Raw genomic sequence first — 23,477 nt, forward strand, 5'->3', positions numbered from 1 at the left:
AAGTAGGAGTCCTATTATGAGTTGGTTAGAAGTAGGAGTCTTGAGTAGAAGTCCTATTAGGAGTTAAGGTTTAGAAGCCCTATAAATAGTCATGTATTCCTCCTCTTTTCCCAAGCAATAGATGAATCTTTTCTGCAGCCTTTAAGCAGCAACTTGGAGGGAGGAACCCCTATAGAGTTCCAAGGAGGCCGATCCCCTAAAGAGATCAACCCCAAGTTTAGAATCTACAAGGGTTCTATCATATTAATACTCTAGTAGTGCATAAATACTAACTCTAAAATTTGAGTTGACATCATCATTATGACCCTCATCCTTATCATAAATGAGTTCCTATGCTTGTATTCGTCCTATTACTTAATCTTCTCTGGCATTATATCATTCTTTGCCTATTGTAGCTTATCTTGAAATAATTTATGGATCTCTATCGGAATTTTTTTGTATTTTACAATGTTGAGATAGTCACCAATCAAATATCGTTTCAATTAAGTGATTTTAATATAGTCACAATGAATACATTACCAATGATAATGGTTGTTATCCAAATGGTTAGCATGATCCGAAGCATCATCATATACCTATTCCTTTGATATTATGTTCCTACAAATATTTATCAAATTAACAAACTATGATTAACATTAATTATTATTAAATTATAAATAAAAACTACTATAATTATATATAATGAATCATATTTTGTCATTATAAATATGTCAATCATCTTAAAAGGTATAAACCGTATAGAATTGACCCAATATGGGTCTAATTTTGAGGAAGTTAATATTAAATTTACTAATTATAATATTAAAAAAATTATATTATTACATAATTATCCCTCTTTTACTATTATAAGTATATCAATAATCCCAATAAGCATTATCTACATAAAATTAACCCAATATAGGACTAATTTTATTGAAATCTATATTAAATCCACTAATTATAGCATTAAAAAACTATATTATTACATAATTAGTCTTCTTTTATTGTTGTAAATATGTCATTCATCCTAATTAACTATATAGAATAGAGTTAATCGTGTCATAAATTAATATAAAACTAGAAAGAAAATATATATACCTCTTAATATTGAATCTTGGATTTTGATGATGAAATCAATTGATGTGTTTGATCTAATCTGGATTTTAAGTGACATAAGGCTAGCTTCGATCAAAACAGGTAAAACTATTAAAGCAGAAGGAATCAAACGTTAGGCCGGAGCAAACATGTCAGTAGATTGGACGTTGGGCCGGAGGATCGGTCAACATGTCAGTAGAAGGCTTCGTGCCGTGAATTTAGGTATTAGGCCTAGAAGAGCGGACATTACGCCAAGAAGATTGGAGTTGCGGAGTCAACATGCCAATTGGGCAAAAGGTCGCAAAAGAGGACAATGTGCCGAAGGATCGAACGAAGCGCCGGATGAATCAATGACATGTCGGACAATATGAGAGTTACTTGCAATCGTTTATGCCTAGATCGAGTTAGTTTAGGTCTAATTGAGTCGGTATTTGGGTGAAACAATGCCAACTCAATTAGGTGTCAATTGGGCCTAAATTGGGAGTGATTTGGGCTCATTGAGAGGCCCATTCAATGGCCCAAATGTTAGACCAAGCTGTGGCACCGCCAGAACAAGCGGTAGAACCTCATGTGAATTGAAAAACTAAAAAAACTCGATCTCCGAGGCTGTCAGGTGGTGGTACCGCTAGACTGGGAGGTGGTACTGCCCAGTGTCAAGCTATAGGTGATGGTACCGCCTAGTGCAGGCGATGGTACCACCTAGTGTAGGCAATAGTACTGCCCATACTTGGAAGATCTAGAAGTTTAAATTTTTTGCTCCATTTTTGAAACCATTTAGGACTTATAAATACCCTACTTGGGTAGTAAGAAAGGAGCAAGAATTCTAGAGAAAAAAAAACTGAGTAAACTCTGCCAAAACATTGAGTTCCCTTCTCATAGTGCTTAGAGTTAGTCCTAAGGGAGGTATGTGAGGGAATATTTGTAAAAGAGTAACTTGTAAATGTTATCTCCTAAACTTATGAAAAGGAGAAAGTGTTGTAAGAGGGTAATTGGTCTTCACCCATTGAAGGAAGACCGATAGTAGATGCCGGTGGCCTCGACGGAAGAAGAATCGGGAGTGGATGTAGGTCACGATGACCGAACCACTATAAAATTTGATTTACATTTCCTTTAACGTTTTTACTTACATTGCAAACTACTTTACTTACTACACTTCCGTACGTTTTCAATTTTAAGCTATCTTTCCAAAATCGATTTTAATCGAATGAAAATTTGTTAAAATCGATGATTTTATCTGCTGCACTAATTCACCCCTCTCTATTAGTACCGACTCATTCATAACACTTAATTATAATTATCCTCTCTTCTAAATGAAGTGCTATAATATCTTAAACCTCTCAAATGAGCCTTTCAAATTAGAGTAATTAACATATTATAACTTTACTTGAGGTCATTGAGAAATTATGTGAAGTGAAAAAGAAAAACCAGTAGCAGACAAAGCTTCCATAGGAGAGAAGTGATAATATTCCTGACACTTATGTCATTCTTAGGAGAATAGGGTTCTTAAGACAGGAAACTAAAAACCATTATTCTGCCAAGTGATTTCATTAGTGTTGATTGTTAGATGTGTTTATGTGCCGTTTGTTGTGGTGTTTCTATTTTTCATTTTCATCTGGATAATATTGTAAGTTATTTCTCTTCTGCAGTATGTACTGAAAATAACTTTTTTGCTTCTGCTGGATGACATTAGGAAAAACGACACAACAGAAGTACACGAAGACCAGTCCACAAATTGTCCAACCTCTGTTGAGGATCCAGGGAGGTGTAATTCTTGCACTAGTGGAGCTAATACTCGTATGAAAAACATTGAAGTAGCAAATATAGATAGGCAATTCGAAAGCATCCCTTTGTTATTATTCATAACAAAAAGAAGTATATGAGAAGATAGACATTATCCTTCGAAATATAGATCTTTTATTTAAAGTATATTAGGATAAATGATATGATTATTATTATTTATTAATCATAACTCGACATAAAAAGCCATGTTATATTGGAGACGAGGAAGCACTAGTTAAATATGCCATGTTAGTATGACTTATAAAGGATTATTTAATCATTAAGTTAATATTTTATAGCTAATAATGATTAGAAAGTCTGATACCATGTAAGATGGCCACTCTAGGAACTAAACTTGAGCAACTTGTGATCTTAAATTATTTATAAGTATTCTTTTAATCAAAACTAATAAATCAAAACTAATTTAATCGAGAAAGGAGTCTTAGCACCAATCTTTTATGAAAACAATAGAAGGTGAACATAAAATATAAATATTTTTTAATACTGAGATTGAGGTGAGATATGGAATATGAGATACAAGAATTTTTTGTCAAACATTTTTTTTTGTCTCTTCCCGATGCAACAAGGATTGGTATGAAATAATTTTGCTAGGTGCAATCAGAATTGATCATGTCAAATTTGAATTAATTATATCAATATATTTTTATGATTAGAGCTAAAAATTCAATAGCATTACAGATGAATACAAGGTAACGAAGACTCCATCCATTAAACTTCCAATTGCGCAAGGCAAATAGGTCAGTTAGGAGTCTATCGGAGGTTTGAACCTGAATCCGTTACATCTGGATATTTTATCGAAATTACACGCAAAGATCTGATATCATTAATGGTATATGTATACCTCAGGTCATTATATTGACTGCTATCGTTAATCCCAAACCAAATCAATATATTTTATAATCCAAAGATTATAGTCCAAATCACGTTCATATCCATCGAACCCGAACTTGGACACGGTCTATCGCAACGCAGCCCATGGTCCAATGGACCCGAATCCTCGGCCTACGATGATGTTCGGCCGATCGGCTTCGTCCATCGCCTCTCTTGAACCGTTCCCCCACACCCACACCCCCAAACCCACCCCCTCCTTCCGCCCCCGCGCGCGCCCCCGGGCCCCCACACCCTAATCTACCTCTACTTTTCCCGCACTGATTCGCTCTTTTGTTCTTTCTTTTTCCTCCTTTTTCTTCGGCCCCTTCCTGCTTCTTGGGCCGCTTTGCGTAGCTCTGGTTCTTCCTCCGTCTTTGCATGCACCCAGAGATGTCTCGACCGGTCTCCCTTTTTATCACATAATCATTTCTTTTCGTTTGTTGTCTCTCTCCGTTCCCCAAATCTCTTCCTTTTAAATCCGTCTTGGATTGACTGCTAAATATCTCACTCTTGTAGCAGGGCGACGAAGATCTCCTTCGGCAGCTGCAGGAAACCCTAGATTCCGATCCCGATAATCCGTCGCACCATTATAACATCGTACGCTCCGATTATTACATTTTCTCTCTCAGTCCGGCTACCTTCCTTCCCCTTTGATTTTTATTTGTTTTAAATTGTGCAGAACAAGTATGTGGACTTCTCCGTGTCTATTTTATTTTATTTTGTTTCTATTTCTTTAGGGCCTCTTCTTGTGGAAAAAGGGCGAAGCAGTAGATGATCAAGCTGACCAATCGAAGCAATTAAGGGAGAGAGCAGCCGAGCATTTTTTGGCCTCTGCGAAGCTGAACCCTAGTGACGGCGTCGCATTCCGCTTTCTGGGGCATTACTACAGCACGGTTTCCGTCGATGCACAGAGGTCTGCAAAGTGCTACCAGAGGGCTGTCGCCCTTAATCCCCATGATTCTGAAGCTGGCGTGAGTTATTTTTGTTCCCACTTATTGAACTTGTGTCAGGCTTGTAAACTGTTATACTGAGTATTACCGCGAAACGTTTGTTTTATTTGTTAGCCTTTTATTTATGTATGCAGGAGGCGCTGTGTGATCTGCTGGATGGAGAAGGAAAGGAAAGCTTGGAGATTGCGGTGTGTAGAGAAGCATCTGAGAAGTCTCCCAGAGCTTTCTGGGCATTCCAGAGATTGGGATACTTGCAGGTTTTAATGACAATTGCTCTTTGATTTCTCTTGTATATTATTACGTGGTTGTCATTGTGTGCCATGTGTTGCTGGAAGCTATGTTACTATGTTGGTGTTATACTTATTTGTCACATAATTATAGAGGAAAAGAAAGATTCCACATATGTTTTATTTGAGTGAAACAAGTTGCACTGGCTGCAACAAAGTTTTATGGATATATTCATGCTGTATCATAAATTTCAGGTCCACCAGAGGAGATGGTCTGAGGCAGTACAGAGCCTTCAGCATGCTATACGAGGATTCCCGGCATGTGCTGACTTGTGGGAAGTGTGTTATTTGACAAGTCATTCTAGCTCTATATTTGACTTTTTAATTTTAAATATTCCTGATTGTTAATTCTGTTATTTCAGGCGCTTGGTCTTGCCTACCATCGCTTGGGCATGTTTACTGCAGCTGTTAAGGTGTGGTCCCTATTTTCTGATATATCTGTCTGTTAAATCTGTTGCTTCCTGAAATTATACCAACGTTAAATCTCTAGGTGCTTTGGTGCCCCTGATAATGTGGGAAAAAAATTTTATGATCAATTTCCCCAATTCTGCTGTGTAATTGTTATCGTGCTGTCATTCATTTGCCTTGCAACAGTCGTATGGGCGAGCCATTGAGTTGGAGAACTCAAGAATATTTGCATTGGTGGAGAGTGGGCATATTCAGCTAATGCTTGGTTCTTTCAGAAAAGTAAGTCTTCTGCTTTTTGGTTAGTCTTTTGTGGAAAAGTGAGGCTTGGAACACTGGTCTAAACTTTACTGCTACTTAGGTTTTGTAATAAGTTTGTATGTCGAGGACCACATTATTTTGGTGAAATATGTGAAGTGATGACCACTTTTGTGAATCTTACTTTGAATTTTCTATTAAAGTTTTTCTGGTTCATTCATTTTTTAAAAAATTGTGCAATTAACATTTTTGAGCTCTATTTTATTTCCTATTTCTAGGTACAAGAAAACTGTATCCTTACTGGTTACCTAGGTAAGTGGCCATTGCCAATGGCTTTTTACCTCATGGTTGGATTTGTTCTGCCCAGATAGCACTCAGTACTGAGATGAAGCAATTGAGGTTAGCCTATGTGGCTGCCAATCATTTCTTGTCAATGTAATGGAGTTGCTTTTGTTGGTAAGCTCTTGGCATTTGACAGAGCTCGTCTCCACTTGGTAGGGAGGGATAGTAGAGAGAAGCAGATTCTGTTAAGTGAACTGTCATTCAGGTTACAATGGAATCAACTGGCAGTTGGTTGGTGGGGCCTTTAGGTGGATTCCATTAATTAGGTGATAGCAAGTTGCAAAGCCCACTTTGAAAAGTCAAAAATTACATGTTTTGTAGCAAATCCCATTAAAAGGCTTGTACTACACTCATTCCTTGTATCTAGAGAAAGAGGTGTGTTGTTGTTCTCCTACTATAAGAGAGTATCATGATTTTTCCTTATACTAGAGAGAAGATGTGAATACTTTTGCCATAGTCAAATCCTTATAACCTTGCCCATGGATGTTTTCCTTAGATTACTTATGGGTTTTACCATGTTAAATATGTTTTGTGTCGAATATTTTTGTTTTTCTCGATTTCAACTTTAGTTGTAGATATTGTTTCATCTTAACACTGTTAATATTGGGCCCAAGCCATAAAAAAGGTTGAGGGTTGTGTTAGGTCATTGACAGCAAGCAGTGTAAAACTATGCCAGATCTCATGATGACGGCAGAAGATCCACTAGTGAAGTTACTGGGTGCTCGAATGCTCGCCTAGGCGCCTAGGCGAGGAGAGGCATAGCTCGAGTGCTTGCCTATTAGGTTGGCAGGGCGACTTTACTTAGGTGCGGTCTAGGCGCTTGCCTGGGCCCAAGCATTGGTTGAGCCGGGCGTTCGCCTGGTTCAACTCATGCTAGGTCGAGCTTGAGTTCGAGCTTGAGTCGAACCAAATCACACTTTGGTTTGGTTGAACTAGGTAATGCATAATTGCCAACACCCCATGCGAGCTGTGATCTAATGCAAAACTCTCTCTTTCACACTGTGTTTCTGCACGACGGTGAACTTCATCCCATCAATGAACGACGATAGCAATGATGTCTTCCTCCAATGGTAGTGGTGATGTCTTCCTCCAACGGCAGCGACAACTTCTTCCTCCATTGGCAATGACTATGTTGTCCTCCAACGACAGTGATAGCAGTGAAAGTGATGTCTTCATCCGACAGTGGCTTCTTCCCCTCCCCTCTCGTATATCTCTTTCATTCTCCTCCTCCCTCCTCCCTCCTCCCTCCTCCCTCCTACCTTTGGCCTGTTCACCATGGCCCCTCGTCTCCCTCCTCCCCCTCGTCGTAGCCCCCCTTCCTTGATCCCTCTTCCCTCTTAGTTGCTACTTCTCCCCTCTTCCCCTTCCTCTTCCCTCCTTCCCTCTCTATGCGACCAATGTATTTCAGTGATTTAAAAAGGCGCTCGGGCGAGGCAAGGCGAGGCCCGAGCGCCTCGCTTCACTTCCAAGCGGCGCGCTTCAAAGAGGCACCGCTTGGGCGCTCGCCCGAAGCGCCCAAGCGACCGAACCAGTGTTTTAGGTCTGGTTCGGTCTCCGGTGCTTTAGTTGGTTCAATCGAACCAACTAAAGGATTGAACCAACTAAAGCACCGATATCAGCTGTCGCTGCCCAACCCTAACCCTGCTCATTGCCGCTGCCGCTGTCGCTGTCGCCGCTCGTCGCTGTCGCTGCTCGCTACTGCTGTCGCTGTCGCTTGCTACTCCCGCTCCCGCTGTTGCTCCCGCTCCCGCTGTTAAGCTCTACTGTCATCCCTACTATTACTTAGAAAAAAAAAAAGAACTAGATCAAGTGCTTATACCCCTTCAGCCGATGGAAGCGGGTATTCACTACGCTATTCATCTAGATTGACCCCTTTACAGAACTGAAAGAGAGATCAATGATTTTAGCCAACTTAAACAATCACCGACAACATCTTTTCCCTCTTTATTTGCCATCATAGTTTCCCCCATCCATTGATGTGTTATTTTAGTTTTAGTTTATTTTTATTAATCATGATATATAATTTTTAAATTATAATATTTAGAAGTTCCTTGCTTTGCTCAGGTGAGTGCCTAGCACCTCGGGCATTTTGGGACGGTGGTGTTTTTGGTGCCTAGCACTTTTAATTAAGGATTTTAATTTCAAATGATGCCGTATGTATCGGGTGGTACGTATCGGTTTGCCAGCAGACTGGTACGTAGATCGGTATGTGTGGGTGGTACCATTGATTGGGGTTGTTTCCACCCCGTCACTGCTCGAAATCGGCCGGTAACGGTCGATTTCGATCGTCATCGCTTGCTACTGGGCGGTATTAGCCGAGGGAGAAGAAGAGGGAGAAGAAAAGGGAGACCTGGAGATCCGATGCCGCTCTCCCTTGACGATCCCGATCTGTCGCCGCCCTCCCTCGCCGAACGCCACAAATGAAATGTCGCCTCCTCGTTTGAGGCGATGAGGCCTCCATATTGTCGGCGACTTCTCCTCATCTGCGTGGGGAGAAGAAGAGGCTTCGCGGGGAGAAGAAATGAGGCAACCTTGCCTCGACGACATTATGCTTTTCTTTATTTTTTAACTACTATATATATATATATATATATATATATATATATATATATATATATATATATATATATATATATATATATATATATATATATATATATATCGAGCGGTATGCTCGTACCATACTATACCGAGCTAAGCTCGATACTTCGGTATGGTACGAAATTACGAGTCTTGCTTTTAACAATACTAAAATCTACATAGCCAACCCCAAATATGTGGGACGTATGGTTTTCTTGTTGTTATATATTGTTTCATCATATGAAGTTTCTAACTTATGGTATTAGAGCCCGATTGCAGGGTTATTGTTCATTGTGAATAGTGGGAGTTGATTTGAGTTAGAAGTATATCAACTTTTGTATAATTATAACAAAGTTTGAAATAGAAGTTCAACAGGTGTAATTTCTCCCTTGAAACATGATGATGAAGGCAATTTTGAAATAGAAGTATATCAACTTATGTATAATGATAACAAAGTTTTCAACAAGTGTAATTTCTACCTTGAAAGATGAAGACAAAGGCAATTTTGAGGAAGGACATAGTAGATATAAGTTCAAAAAGTAAGAAGAATGTCAAGTGCTATAATCATGGCAAGCGCGGACACATAACAAGTGTTGGTATAATGAGAAGAATGCATATAATGGAAAAAGTCCTGAGTCACTAAATACCCAAGCATGTATACCGATTATATTTGATGATGCTGAAGCATTATACAATGAAGGAACTATAGTCTTGGAAGGTAAAAAACAGTTTGATGCCAGACTAGTAGATTTAGCAACAACTTGACATGACTTTTATAAGAGAATGGTTTCAACAATATGGAATGGACCTAATGAAGGAATACATTTTTGGGTGATAATCATGCCTTGGAGATTGTTGGTATTGGCACAATTTATACTATTAAAAGGGCACGAGACATGAAGTGTTTGAGGAAATGAGCTTAGTTGCCAGATATATGAAAAAAAATGGATCATGAAGTTTGTCAAAGGCATGCTTGTTGTTATAAAGGCTATTAAGTTCGCTATAAATCTATATATGCTTTTGGTCCTTTATATTGGTTCTTCCTGGTCATAAATTGGTAAATATATTGTGAGCATTGTGTTAGAAAGTAAGCAACATAGATTTAAGTTTATGAGATTTAGTACAAGAAGTTCATGTATCTTAGTCTTGTTTCATTATGCTATTTGGCATTTCCCGATTCTATCCTTAGGAGGATGAAATTACTTTGTATCATTTGTTGATGATCACTCCGGGAGGTGTTGGGTGTATCCAATCAAGAAGAAAGCAAATGTATTGTCAACATTTAACACATTCAAAGTGTAGTTTGAACTTGAAACTAGGAAAATGATCAAGTGATTTATGACATATAATGATAGAGAGGATATAGGCAACGAATTTGAATTCATCTACAAGCAAGAAGGTATCAAAAGGCAATTTACTGTAGCATACACTCGTCAATAAAATGGTATTGTAGAGCACTGAAGAAGACTCTACTAAAGAGCATATGTAAAACTATGGTCTTTATTTTGTGTTAGATTGGTTAAAATCACCTATTTTATCATTAATTGGATTGAGGACATCAATTGAGATTGTGCATTGGCAAGCCATGAAATGTTTGGATATATAATGATACCGGCGTGAAGCAGAATGAGGGTAAAGTATAATAGAACTCGAAAGAAAACCAATAGTACAGTTTTTTTTCGGATGAAAAATGTACGAACGCAATAAAATCGAAAAACAGCTCACCACCCAGTTCAAAATCACAAAGGAATATAGAAAGTTCACCACCCTAAGGAAATTAAACAAGGATACAGAACTGAAAATAAAAGACTCACCACTCAAGGAAGCATCCAAGAGATACAGAGTTTAAGCGAGAACTCCAAGAGAGCTTCTGCAAAATATCATCAGTTTCTAAAGTTCTTTCTATGCCCTAAACACCAACATAAGTACTAGTGCATGAAACAACCCTTTATGCATAGGGAATTTCGAACTTAAGTGTTCACAACTGCTAACCAACTCTTTTAATGCATTCCTTGGTCATGAAGAAATGTTCATAGCTGCTAAGCAACTCCTTTAATGCATTCCTTGATCATGAAGAAAAGCATATTGAAACAGCTTTAACTTTGTGTAGGGAATATGCTGATGAGCTGTCATATTTGAGTGGGCTGAGTTGAAGATTATGAGGCATCATTGTTGGCTGAAAAAAATACCATATCATAATCAGATTGTAGTAAGTTAGACACTCCCGAGTCAATCTCCCCCGGTTGAAAAAGACTTGTCCTCAAGTCCTTGTTTGATTCATCAACATGATTATAAAAAAGGACTTAAATCAGACACATTAAATGTTGGGGATACTCTGTAATCTTTAGGTAGCTCAATCTCATAAACATTTTTGCCAATTCTCTTAAGCACCTTGAATGGACCATCAGCCTTTGGTTTCAATTTTTCAAATTTGCCCGATGGAAACCTCTCATTCCTTAGATGAATCCAGACCAAATCACCTGCATTAAACTCCACATGTTTTCTGTGTTTATTGACAGCTTGCATGTACCTCTCATTTTGCTTCTCAATGGTTGCTTTAACACCCTCATGTAGCTTCTTTATCTGCTTAGTTCTTTCATCAGCATCTCTACTAAATTGCTTTGTTGTAGAATGAGGTATTAAGTCCAAAGGACCAGTAGGATTAGCACGATAAACTATCTCAAAAGGACTCTTACCAATACTATGATACATGGAACGATTGAAGGCAAACTCAATTTGTGGAAGAATGAGATCCCATTGCTTAATATTCTTATCAACATAACTTCTAAGCAAATTTCCCAAGCTTTTGTTCGTTACCTCAATTTGCCCATCAGTTTGTGGATGATGCGAGCTGCTGAAATTCAAAGAAGTACCCAGCTTTCTCCAAAGAGTTCTCCAAAAATGACTAATAAATTTTGAATCTCGATCAAACACCATAGTTCTTGGAATACTATGCAATTTAATAATCTCCTTAAAATACAAATCAGCAATATGAGATGCATCATTCGATTTATTGCAAGGAACAAAGTGAGACATTTTTGAAAATCTGTCAACAACAACCATGATAGAATCCTTGTTCCTTTGAGTTCTCGCCAATCCCAAAACGAAATCAAGACTCACATCCTCCTATGGAGCATTTGGCACGGGCAATGGAGTGTACAAACCAGAATTTTGACTTATTGTTTTTGCCAAATGACACACTCGGCATTGCTTCACATATCTCTCTATATCTCTGAATATCTTAGGCCAATAGAAATTTGATTGAATAAGAGTTAGAGTCTTGTCTCTACCGAAATGTCCTCTCAAAACACTACGATGAGCTTCAACTAGAATTACTTGTCTCAAAGAACAAGATGGAACACACAAAACATTAGCTCGAAAAAGAAAACCATCAAAGATAGAAAATTGTTGAAAGGAACCTGATTTATAATTCTGCCATATTGAGCCAAAATCCACATCATTCTCATAGAGATCATTGAATGTCTCTAATCCAACCATTTTGACTTCCATTGTTGATAATAAAGAATGTTTTCTACTCAATGGGTCAGCAACTACATTTTAAACACCAGATTTGTGCTTGATTGTAAAGTTATAAGATTGTAAAAACTCCACCCAAGCTGCATGCCTCTTATTTAGCTTGTGCTGGTGATTAATGAACTTTAATGCCTCATGATCAGAATATAGGACAAATGACTTGGCAAGAAGATATTGACTCCAAGGAGACAAAGCTCCATAAACCGCATAAAACTCCTTGTCATAAGTAGAATATTTCTTTCTCGTATCATTCAGCTTTTAACTAAAAAATGCAATGGGCTTTCCGTCCTGACTCAAAACAACACCAATTCCCACATTAGATGCATCACATTCAACTTCAAACATATTGTCAAAATTTGGTAGAACTAAGATAGGAGCTTCGGTCACCTTTCTTTTTAAAAGCTCAAAAGCATCATTAGCCTCATTAGTCCATTTGAATTTATCACATTTCAGACATTCGGTGATTGGAGCAACAATAGAGCTGAAACCCTTGATGAATCTTCTGTAAAAGGAAGTTAAGCCATGGAAACTCCTCACATCATGCAATGAAGCAGGTGTTGGCCAATTAAAAATAGCTTCTACTTTGCTTTGATCCATTATGATTCCATTTTTTGAAATAACATACCCCAAAACACCACACCATGAGTAAAAAAATCATACTTCTTCAGATTAGCATAAAGCTTTTGCTGTCTCAAAATAAAAAAGATCTCTTTAAGATGAGTCATATGGTCTTCTTCAGTCTTGCTATATACCAATATGTCATCAAAGTAAACTATAACAAATATTCCAATGCATGGCTTAAGTATGTGATTCATAAATCTCATGAAAGTGCTAGGAGCATTAGATAGCCCAAATGGCATAACTAACCAGTCATATAAGCCTTCTCTAGTTTTAAATACAGTTTTTCACTTATCTCCAGGCCTCATTCTTATTTGGTGATAGCCACTCCTCAAATCAATTTTAGAGAAAATAGAAGCACCACATAATTGATCAAGTAAATCATCTAATCTTAGAATGGGAAAACGAGAATCCACTGTGATTTTGTTGATAGTGTGGCTATCCACACACATTCTCCAAGAACCATTCTTCTTAGGCGCCAATAAACTGGAACCGTACAAGGACTCATGCTCTCCCGAATTAACCCCTTTTCCACCAATTCATCAACTTGCCTTTGAAGTTCTATATGCTCCTTGGGACTCATTTTGTATGCTGCCTTATTAGATAGAATAACCCCCGGAATAAGATCAATGTGATGCTGAATGTCTATCAAAGGTGGAAGGCCATGTAGAATCTCTTCCGGTATAACATCTTGAAATTCCTCAAGGATTGGTTTCATGATTTCCGGTGTCTCCTTATGTTGTTCGTTCTCCTGTACTACCATTAGGGCCAAAACATAACCACCCTTGTCTAATTCACATTTGCCTTCACCATAAGACATAAAAGCACTAACTTCCTTTTTTGGTGCATTGATTTTGAAAGGTTGTAGTGGAGCTAAGACAATCTTCTTTTCATTCACCTTAAATAAGTATGTTTTGTTAGGACTCTAGTTAGGAGAGTCATAATTGAAAGGGACATTTATGTAAAACCTACCTAAGCCGACCCCTATTAAAGAGGTGAAGAGGCCGGCTAGGGTTAGGAGGTTGTTTCTTAGAGAAGAATTAGGAGTCGTAAAGTAATAGGAGTCTTGAGTAGGAGTCCTATTAGGAGTTGGTTAGAAGTAGGAGTCTTGAGTATGAGTCATATTAGGAGTTAGGGTTTAGAAGCCCTATAAATAGCCATGTATTCCTCCTCTTTTCATAAGCAATAGATGAATTTTTTCTGCAGCCTTTGAGCAGCAACTCCAAGGGAGGAACCCCTATAGAGTTCCAAGAAGGCCGATCCCCCAAAGAGATCAACCCCAAGTTTAGAATCTACAAGGGTTCTATCTCCTGGTATCAGAGCAGCGTTCTTGGCGTCTCGCTGCCCTTCCACAGCCATCCATCAGCCCTCCACAGCCGCCCAATGCAATTCCCACAATTGCTTAAAAGATCGTCGCCAAATTCTGCCTCCACCACCGCGGATCATCCTTTGATCTCACCGTGAATTGCAACAGGTTTTGGTTTCCTACTTTACTGCTGCTGCAATTTAGTTATCCTTATTCGAAAATCCAAAAAAAAAAATTATTCCTATATTGCTGCATATACTTTTCGTCACAAAGTTTTCATCTCTACGACGAAAGATATTATATTGTAGAATTCCAACCGCATAGCACAGTATGTTTGATCTTGCTATTACGTTTTTTCTATCCAAATTTCTACGAAATTTTTACGACAACTTTGATATTTCTTAACAGCAGATTTCCCTTTGGTTTTATCAAAAAATTCTCAATATAAACCATTGATCTTTTACGTCTAATCTGCTATACTTGAAAATCTGCACTGTAAAATTTCAGCCGTATAGCACTATTTGTATGATCTTGATACTACATTTTTTCTATCCAAATTTCTACGAAATTTTTGTGATAGTTTTGAAACTTCCTAACAGTGGATTTTCCTTTGGTTTCGTCAAAAAATTCTCAATATAAACCACTGATCTTTTGCGTCCAATCTGCTACACTTGAAAATCTGTGTTGCAGAAAATTTCAACCGCATATTGTTGCCTTAACCCATCTATTTGTAATCTTTTTTTAATAAAATATCTTATACACTTCATTGATCATCTTGGCTTCCATTTAAGGTTGATCTATTGAGGAATTCATCTCTAAAAACGAATTTGTGTTGCTGCAAATTTTCATCGTAAACCGCTGAAATTTTTCGACGAGAATTCTGCTATCGCAACTTGAACCAATTTTCTTGTTGTTACTGCCGAAACTTTTTTGATTAAATTGGACATCCTTGCTGTCATATAAACTGAGATATTGCTATCAATTCCCTCATCAAATCTAAGTTTTTGGTGGAAATTTCATCGAGAAACCGCTGTTTCTTCGACGACAATTCTGTAGCAAACTTCCACTGATTTCTATCAAACCATTGCTGCCGTCTACCACAGATCTAAAACTTTCATCCACAGCCCTAAAAACTCCACCAAACCACACCCTCAAACTGCACCCGAAACAGCCACAAAACAAGCTTAAACGTAGCTTACATCCACCGATCCACCAACCCTTTCGACCATCACTTCTCTCAACCTATATATGCTTTTAACCCGACAACAAAAGAGAGATCTTAACATCACATATTTGAAGGCATATATTATGACATCTGAGGAGGTATTCAATAATAAATTCAAAGCCTTCGAGGCACGAATGGAGGATAAGATTCGGACGCTCTTTACCGAACTTAGATTGGGCCGGCCACTAAGCCTGAAGAAATCACATCAAGGAGAGAGCTTTGCCCAATCGCACCAAGCCCGAAGAGATGACTTCCAAGGGAGGGGAGGCTCTATGACCGACCTCAACTATCCACGCATGAGGGTGGACTTCCCTAGATGGGAAGAAGGAGACCCAATTGGTTGGATCTCGTGCGCGGAGCGATATTTTCGGTACCACAAAATCGCGGACGCATCTGTGGTGAAAATTGTGGCTATACATCTTGAAGGGAATGCCATACAATGGTTTGACTGGTTTGAACACACTCATGGAATCCTCTAATGGCGACAATTCAAAAAAGGACTACTAATCCGCTTCGGACCAACTGATTACGAGAACATTAACGGACAACTAGCAAAGATCCGACAAACCTTCACCATTCAGGAGTACCAAACCAGGTTTGAAAGGTTATCTAATCAAACTCATGATTGGTCTCAAAAACAGCTATTGGGGACCTTCATTGAGGGCTTGAAGCCGGAGATCCGAGGAGAAGTTAAAGCGCGACAACCGTACACGCTTATGGTAGCCATCTCTTTTGCACGATATTAAGAGGAGCGATTGAACCGTGAAGCTCGGAGGACTAGGGTCGCTCCTCGACCAGCAATACTGAAGCCCTCAACCCCCCCTACTGTCGACGGAGTCCCTGCACTAAAGAGGTTTACAAGAGAAGAGCTTTGGGAGCGATATGCGAAGGGGTTATGTTGGCATTGCGACAAGCCGTGGAGCCGTGAGCATCGCTGTAGTAAAGGGAGACTTCTTATGATTGAACCAGTAGAAGAAGAGGTCATTGAACATCCAAAAGAGAGCCTTGAACATTAAGAAGATGTAAAAGAAGAGCCATAACCGACCGAAGTTACGGCACATGCACTAGCCGGCTACTCAAACCCGTAAACGATGAAAGTTGGAGGCCTTCTCAAACAACAACCGATCATTGTTTTCATCGACACGGGCAGTACTAATAACTTCCTAAATAGTAAGGTTGCTGTCCGGATGGCCGTACCTGTCGAGAATTGCAGCAGGTTTGATGTTAAGGTCGCTGACGGATGGATTTTGAAGTATGATCATAGGCGCCCGCGAGTGAAACTATTGCTGCAGGACCAAGAGATAATTGGATATTTCTTCCTCCTCCCTCTTGATGATCATGAGGCCATGCTTAGAATTAAATGGTTGACGACATTAGGTGATGTTTCTTGGAATTTTATGCAACTAATTATGAAATTTTACAGTAAGTAGAAACATGTGATACTGTACGGGAAACATGGGGGCGACGTAACGACGATTTGCACACAACAAATGGAGAAGGTTTTGCATAAAGCATGCAGCGGCTTTTTGGTACAACTTGAGCAGCAAACTAAGGGAGAGCCAATAGAATTTGAAGATCCAAACCTACTTCCTTTGCTTGCTGAATGCTACCACACAACCTACCTCTTACCCGTCGGCATGATCATTATATAACGATTCTTCCAAGCAAACCTCTAGCAAATACTCGGCCATATCAGTATCTACATCTCCAGAAGGATGAAATAGAAAGGATTGAAAAAGAGAAGCTTGAAACAGGAGTTATTCGGCCAAGTTGCAGCCTCTACTCTTCACCGGTGCTACTTGTACGCAAGAAGGACGGAACATGGCGAATATGCATTGATTACCGAGCTCTCAATAGCATAACCATTAAGGATAAATACCCTATTCTTGTCACGACCCGAGTCTGATAAGTCAACTGGCCAATAACTCCATTTTGGTCCTTCAACCACGGACCAAAATGCTTAAGCGGGAGTTAACGTAGTACACTCATCAGGCCCATATAAGCTAATCATACACATTGCCCACTTCCGATGTGGGACTATTGAGATGTTACAATATCCCCAACTCAATTAGCTTGACGTCCTCGTCAAGGCCCGACATAACCCAGATCGAACCCTAGCATAGTGCATGTGAGGTTTAACTCAGTGGTGGCTCCACGCCGTGATGAGTTCTCGACTCCATCCACGGGTAGCCCTTTCCTACTCGAGCCCTCTCACCCTGCCCAAATGCTAGGTCGGCTTTGATACCAAATGTCACGATCCGAGTCTGATGAGTCAACTGGCCAATAACTCCATTTTGGTCCTTCAACCACGGACCAAAATGCTTAAGCGGGAGTTAACGTAGTACACTTATCAGACCCATATAAGCTAATCATACATATTGCCCACTTCCGATGTGGGACTAATGGGATGTTACAATATCCCCAACTCAATTAGCTTGACGTCCTCGTCAAGGCCCGACATAACCCAGATCGAACCTTAGCATAGTGCATGTGAGGTTTAACTCAGTGGTGGCTCCATGCCGTGATGAGTTCTCGACTCCATCCACGGGTAGCCCTTTCCTACTCGAGCCCTCTCACCCTGCCCAAATGCTAGGTCGGCTTTGATACCAAATGTCACGACCCGAGTCTGATGAGTCAACTGGCCAATAACTCCATTTTGGTCCTTCAACCACGGACCAAAATGCTTAAGCGGGAGTTAACGTAGTACACTCATCAGGCCCATATAAGCTAATCATACACATTGCCTACTTCCGATGTGGGACTAATAGGATGTTACAATATCCCCAACTCAATTAGCTTGACGTCCTCGTCAAGGCCCGACAGAGCCTAGATCGCTTTAGTTTTGAAGTGTTTTATGAAATGTTTGCTTGTGGATTCCGAGTGAGACACTTTCTCTAACTCGTTTTCTCTTTTGTAGGTCCTAAGGGACCATGGGAGGTTTCGAGGAGGCTGACCTTTGCGGACGGACACGCAAGGGTGCCGCACGACTTAGGAAAAAACAACTAAGTCCGTGACAGATGGTATCAGAGCTGGACAAACACTCATAGAAACACTTGGTATGTAAAATGTGGGGGACCTAGCGGGGCTGCGTTGAGGGAAGTCAGCACGCGCGATCGTTTGGGGGCAAAACGGGCATGGAAATGTAGGGAAAAAGGAGTCGTTCAGAGGAGCGAGCATTTGAGATTGACATTCAGAGGAATGGCTAACCCTTCGCGCAAGAAGCACAACGAGGATAAGCAAGCTGGGAAGAATGATTAGCGCATAAAGGTTGGGATGGCTGAGTTTGAGCTACGGCTCAACGTTGGTAACCCTACTTGATGGTGTTCAAGGCAAGCGAGGTGCTTGGTAAAGGATGAGACCATGTAGGTGGAATGAGTTATTCAACGAACGAAAGAGTTATGCAAAGCTCATAGAGGTGAGGGGAATTGCTAATTCAAAGAATTCGGTACTCATGCAAATGCTTGTGTGCGAATGATGGAGTGTTCGTGGCTATCCCAAGACGATCGAAACTTAGCGTCATAGAGCATTGAAACTTTCTCTTCAGCATGAGAAGGATACGTCCGTAGAAGGTTGAAGTGTGCAGCGAGTTCAGCATGTTGCTATGCCTTGAGGGGTGTAGCGGGGGCTGTATTGACATGAAGTCGCAATCTAGCAAGTGCGTTTGCGGGAGGCAGAACAATGCACAGTTTGTTCAGCAAGGCAAAGTAGTCAAGGGGATGGTGGTCTCCGAAACTTTCAAAGAGAAGGAAATGAAGAGAGAAGTTGCTCGAACGGGACAAATATCCATGAGGGATAAGTCTCGGCTCTCCAAAGGGAGAACCATGTGCAACAGATCGCACATGTTGAGGAGGAGGACCACAAAAACAAATTTACAAAGCTTAATGGACCAAGTGAGCGGCAAGGAGTCGTCGCATGATCTCACTTGAGATAATGCATTGGGGGAATGCATTGTGAGATCGAGTAGGGAAGCGACCCAAGGCAACACAAATGAAGGCACACTTGGAGTCGATATGGAGATTAGACTCAATGGAGGGCTGACCCGTGGAATGGTGGGCGTAAGAGCCACCATCAGCTCAATGCAAAACGAGGAGCGGAGCAACTTGGGTGTAACTTGGCGAAGTACTTAAGCCGCATGAAGGGAGCTGGCATAGAAGATGGAACATGGAGTGGAGGCACAGAGCTTTCCTTGGACAGAGGTCAAGGACATGAACTCTTGCAGAGACAAGAGCGGGATCATGTCGTTCCGTGGATTACTCATCTTGCATGGTGCCAAAGACGAAGGGAGCTTCTGGGCACATGCATCTTACCTCAAAGAAGTATTTGACGGAGGAACTGAGGCGACTTAACTTGCGGAGGCGAAGTTGGGTTCAGAAGACCTTGGCATGGGGCAAGAGGACGCGGAGGCGGGTACTCTTGAAGAATATGCCATAGTGTTGCCATTCAAGTTGCTATGAAGGGAGTGGTGCACAGCGGAGATTGTGTTGGTAGGGGCAGAGGCTTAGGATCCAGATAATGGTGCACAAATTTCAGCGAAGTCAATGGACTTCGGGAGGTACTAGGCGACGGACTGTCCTAGAGCGGTGTTTCATCTAGGTGTGACCCGAGGGCGAGTGAAGGAAGGTCGATTGCCAAAGGAGCGAACACAATCGAAGGTAGAAGAGGCCACGTTGTGTTGGCAGAGGCCACACATGGAGGGATCACAATTCGATTTCATCCCACAAAGATTAGAATGTAATGAAGATGTCACCAGGAGGCGACATGGTGTAGCGGATCGTGGTGGAATAGTTCGTGGCAATGCGATACACACGAATCTTGTCCCATGAGGGATTATATCATACGGAGGTATGATCGGGAGCTATTGGGAGCTCCACTTTGGTGAACAACACGATAGAAAGAAGGGCTATGGATTTAAGGAGTAAAAGCCATGATACCGTAGAGGCGGGTCTTCCGTGCGTGCATCGAATTTTGCATCGGATTAAAGCCTTGGTCATCAGCATATGGGGGCTGTGTACCACCGAGGGAAAAGTTCGAATGCAAGTACCATTGAGTCCCATGGGAGGGACTTGATCATGTAGTGATCGAAGCAGCTAGAGAGTTGGACTACTCTAGAGCATATTCGCTTACGAGAGCCTGACAAGTCAAAGGACAAGGCTGAGTAAGCGAACGTTGCTACCAAGGAAGCTAAAGAGAACAGAATCGGTGCGAACCCTGCAACATGATGGCAGGGGCCATATATGGGAGTTGCAATCTGTCTTTCCATCGACTAAGGGGAACTGCTTGGAGAACATGAAGGTGTTGAAACAGGGGGTCGAAAGGGGCGATGAAGCGACGCCGAGTCCAAAGGGACTTAGCTACCCAAAACAAAGCATCGGTTAGAATGGAGGTGGACTCGGAGGAGTGCTATATAGATATATCTACCGATCGTGAAGATAAGGATATAGATGTGAGGCGCCGGATAGTAGGGCCATGGGCATGGCAACGCCTTGGTACAGCAGAGGCGGGACTTTCATGAAGTCATCGATCCCTTGCTCTCACGGAGGGAGAGCACTTGGTCGTGAAAGGGGCTGAGGAGGTGGAGCATGCAGAGGCAAACTCCAAGTATCGAGACAAGGCTGAAGGGCAGAGGCCAAGGAACTTCGTAAGACCGGTGTCATCGAGCTTTTTATCAAGATAGCCGAAAGTGAAGGACTTCGGGTCGTGCAAGAGTGCATGACCAAGGAACGAAATAGGCAGTATGCGGTGTTGTACCTTTGCTACTCAGTGGAGTAGGCGGCAGGGTTGATGGAGAAGGCGGTACAATCCTAGAGGCGACCAAAGCTACAAGAGACTTACTCCAAGTTGTGGTGAAAACTTCTTACATTCCAGAAGTTCGATGGCATTGAGAAGGTGAATCACAGTAATTAACTCAATGCAAGGAGTGCAAACATTTCAAGTACTTCAGAAGTGTGAGCAAAGAGCAAGCGAAGGCCAGTAACCAGCTCGATGCATGGAGTACAACATTCGAGGAGACAGCGAAGTCAAGTAACCTTTGCCTTCTCAACCCTTAAGAGAATGGGCGAAACCGAGTACCCAAATTTTCTTATCTATCCAGCAGAGGGGCTCTACAAATGTTCAAAGACCCTTCGAAGAAACTAAATGGAAGACAATAGTTGTCAAATTCACCAATGGTGATCAGTGCTACTAAGAGTAGATTACCTGCTTCATTTCCTAAGAGAATACTAATCGAAAGCGGAAGTGATGCGAACCTACTTAGAAGTGACAACTAAGTAAAAGAAGAGTCGATGGGCAAATTTTGTGGAGGAAGGATCCAAAAACTTCAAAAAGTTCAAGCAGCATGAGGCATTTAAGAGACTGGCGCATAGCAAGGATGGTCTTTTCCTTCATCTGAAGGATCTGTAGGAACTAATAGGGATCAACACAACTTAGCCAACCCCACATTAGAGCCAAGATGCGCATTGCTGCTATAGCAGAAGATTGAAGACTCAGCAAAGGCGAGGAGTTGTAGTGTCGGCAAAGGCTTCGACGAAGACGTCGAAGGAATAAGTCTGGGAGAATGTCACGGACAAAATTCTAAACAGGATGTTTGATGTAATACTTATGTATGCCCGTGTCTTTTGGTATGTTCATACTTTGCACAGCATGTAGAGGGACGGTCGAATGCTTAATAGCCCTATTTTAGTTGAGTTTGGTGGTCGTTTTAGGCTTGTAAATAAATGTTATGTCATGTGGACACTTGTGAGAGATATTCGGTTTGTAGTGGACCATTTTGGATCATTTGTTATGCGACCGTTTAGAGCTTGTGAAGTGTGTTTGTAATTTACCTTGGTTATGAAGTATTTTCTGAAATGCTTGCTTGTGGATCCTGAGTAAGGCGCTTTCTCTAACCCGTTTTCTCTTTTGTAGGTCCTAAGGGACCATGGTAGGTTTCGGGGAGGTTGACCTTTGCGGACGGACACGTAAGGGTGCCGCACGACTTAGGCAAAACCACCGTGACAGTCCGCTACCGTCGATTGGGGTTGTTTCCGCCCCGTTATCGTCCTAAATTAGGCGGTGGTATTAATCGAGGTAGAAGAAAGAAGAGTATTAATTGAGGGAGAAGAAGAGGAGAACCTGAAGATCGACATCGCTCTCCCTCCTCGTTTGTCGATGACTTCTCATCCACACGGGGAGAAGAAACGGTTTCTTTTCCCTACTTCTTTTCCGCACAGGCAAAAAAGAGGCGACATCATAGAAAATAATTTTTTTTTCTTATATATATATGTATATATACATATTTCTTCTCCCCACACGCCAAAAAGGGTGATGAGGCAGTCACCCTTTTCTTTTTTCTTATATATATATATATATATATATATAAAACGAGGCGACGTTGCATTGGTTTTCTACTCGTGTGGGGAGAAGAAATCGTCACCCTTTTTTTTTACTTATATATATGTATATACACACACACCAAGCGGTATACCGAAATGTATTGTTCGATATATAGTATCGTACCGTATCGAGCGAATCTTGAAACTCCGGTATGATACGAAATTTCAATCCTTGGATAAGATAACTAATGGAAATATGTAGAGAATTAAAAAATCACATATAAATTTATTGACTTTGAAAAAGCTTTTGATAGGCAGGTAGGGAGCTCCTAAAGATTTGTTATGATTCATCTAAAAAGAAAGGAAAAACTACTAATTGTATTGATGTTATGAAAAATGCATAATGGTGTAGTTACTGGTATTAAACCTGTAGAGAATGTATTTAGCAAATTTCCTATCATTATATCAATGATTAACTTTATGCCATTAAGTTTTTATATTGGTAATGAAGGAACTTATTAGTCATGTATATAATAGACTTCCTTACTGTATGTTCTTTTCCTAACAATATCATTTTAGTAATGAAAGTTTAGATGAAATTAATATTAAATTTGAGTTTTGGAGATTGAACCTATCAAATGCAATATTAGTTATACTAAGAGAACAATTAACTATGTAGTTATAATCATTGAGCAAGAAGCTTTTGTAACCAAAGTATTTAGGTTTTTTGGAACTATTATTAACTTGGATGGAGAGATTCAAGAAGATATTGTTCATAAAGTAGAAGTGGATAATTAAAGTGAAAAGGAGCATCAAGAGTTGTGTGATCATAAGACGTCTCATGGTTTAAAAGAAAAATTTGATAAAACAATATCTAGTCTATCATGCTTTTTGGATCTAACTGCTGAACGGCTACGG

At 40.5% G+C, this 23,477-nt stretch overlaps 1 protein-coding gene across 6 annotated transcripts in view; it reads left to right on the forward strand.

Annotated features, from left to right (window-relative positions):
* The first annotated feature begins 3,962 nt into the window (after nucleotides 1-3,962).
* The window catches only part of LOC103973238 (tetratricopeptide repeat protein SKI3), a 64,242-nt gene continuing 44,727 nt past the window's right edge, over nucleotides 3,963-23,477 (forward strand). Inside the window, exons 1-7 of one of the 6 annotated variants that reach the window (XM_009387743.3) lie at nucleotides 3,963-4,146; nucleotides 4,264-4,341; nucleotides 4,482-4,715; nucleotides 4,829-4,951; nucleotides 5,177-5,260; nucleotides 5,344-5,394; nucleotides 5,576-5,668. In XM_009387743.3, the coding sequence (XP_009386018.2) occupies nucleotides 4,123-4,146; nucleotides 4,264-4,341; nucleotides 4,482-4,715; nucleotides 4,829-4,951; nucleotides 5,177-5,260; nucleotides 5,344-5,394; nucleotides 5,576-5,668 (687 nt within the window). In that variant the 5' untranslated portion in view covers nucleotides 3,963-4,122. Of the gene's footprint in view, nucleotides 4,147-4,260; nucleotides 4,342-4,481; nucleotides 4,716-4,828; nucleotides 4,952-5,176; nucleotides 5,261-5,342; nucleotides 5,395-5,575; nucleotides 5,669-23,477 lie in introns of those variants that run through there. The other 5 variants (XM_065168412.1, XM_065168413.1, XM_065168411.1 and 2 more) reach the window with 5 other exon arrangements.

Source organism: Musa acuminata, chromosome BXJ3-9, assembly GCF_036884655.1.
Source record: "Musa acuminata AAA Group cultivar baxijiao chromosome BXJ3-9, Cavendish_Baxijiao_AAA, whole genome shotgun sequence".
NCBI classification, from domain to species: Eukaryota; Viridiplantae; Streptophyta; class Magnoliopsida; order Zingiberales; family Musaceae; genus Musa; species Musa acuminata.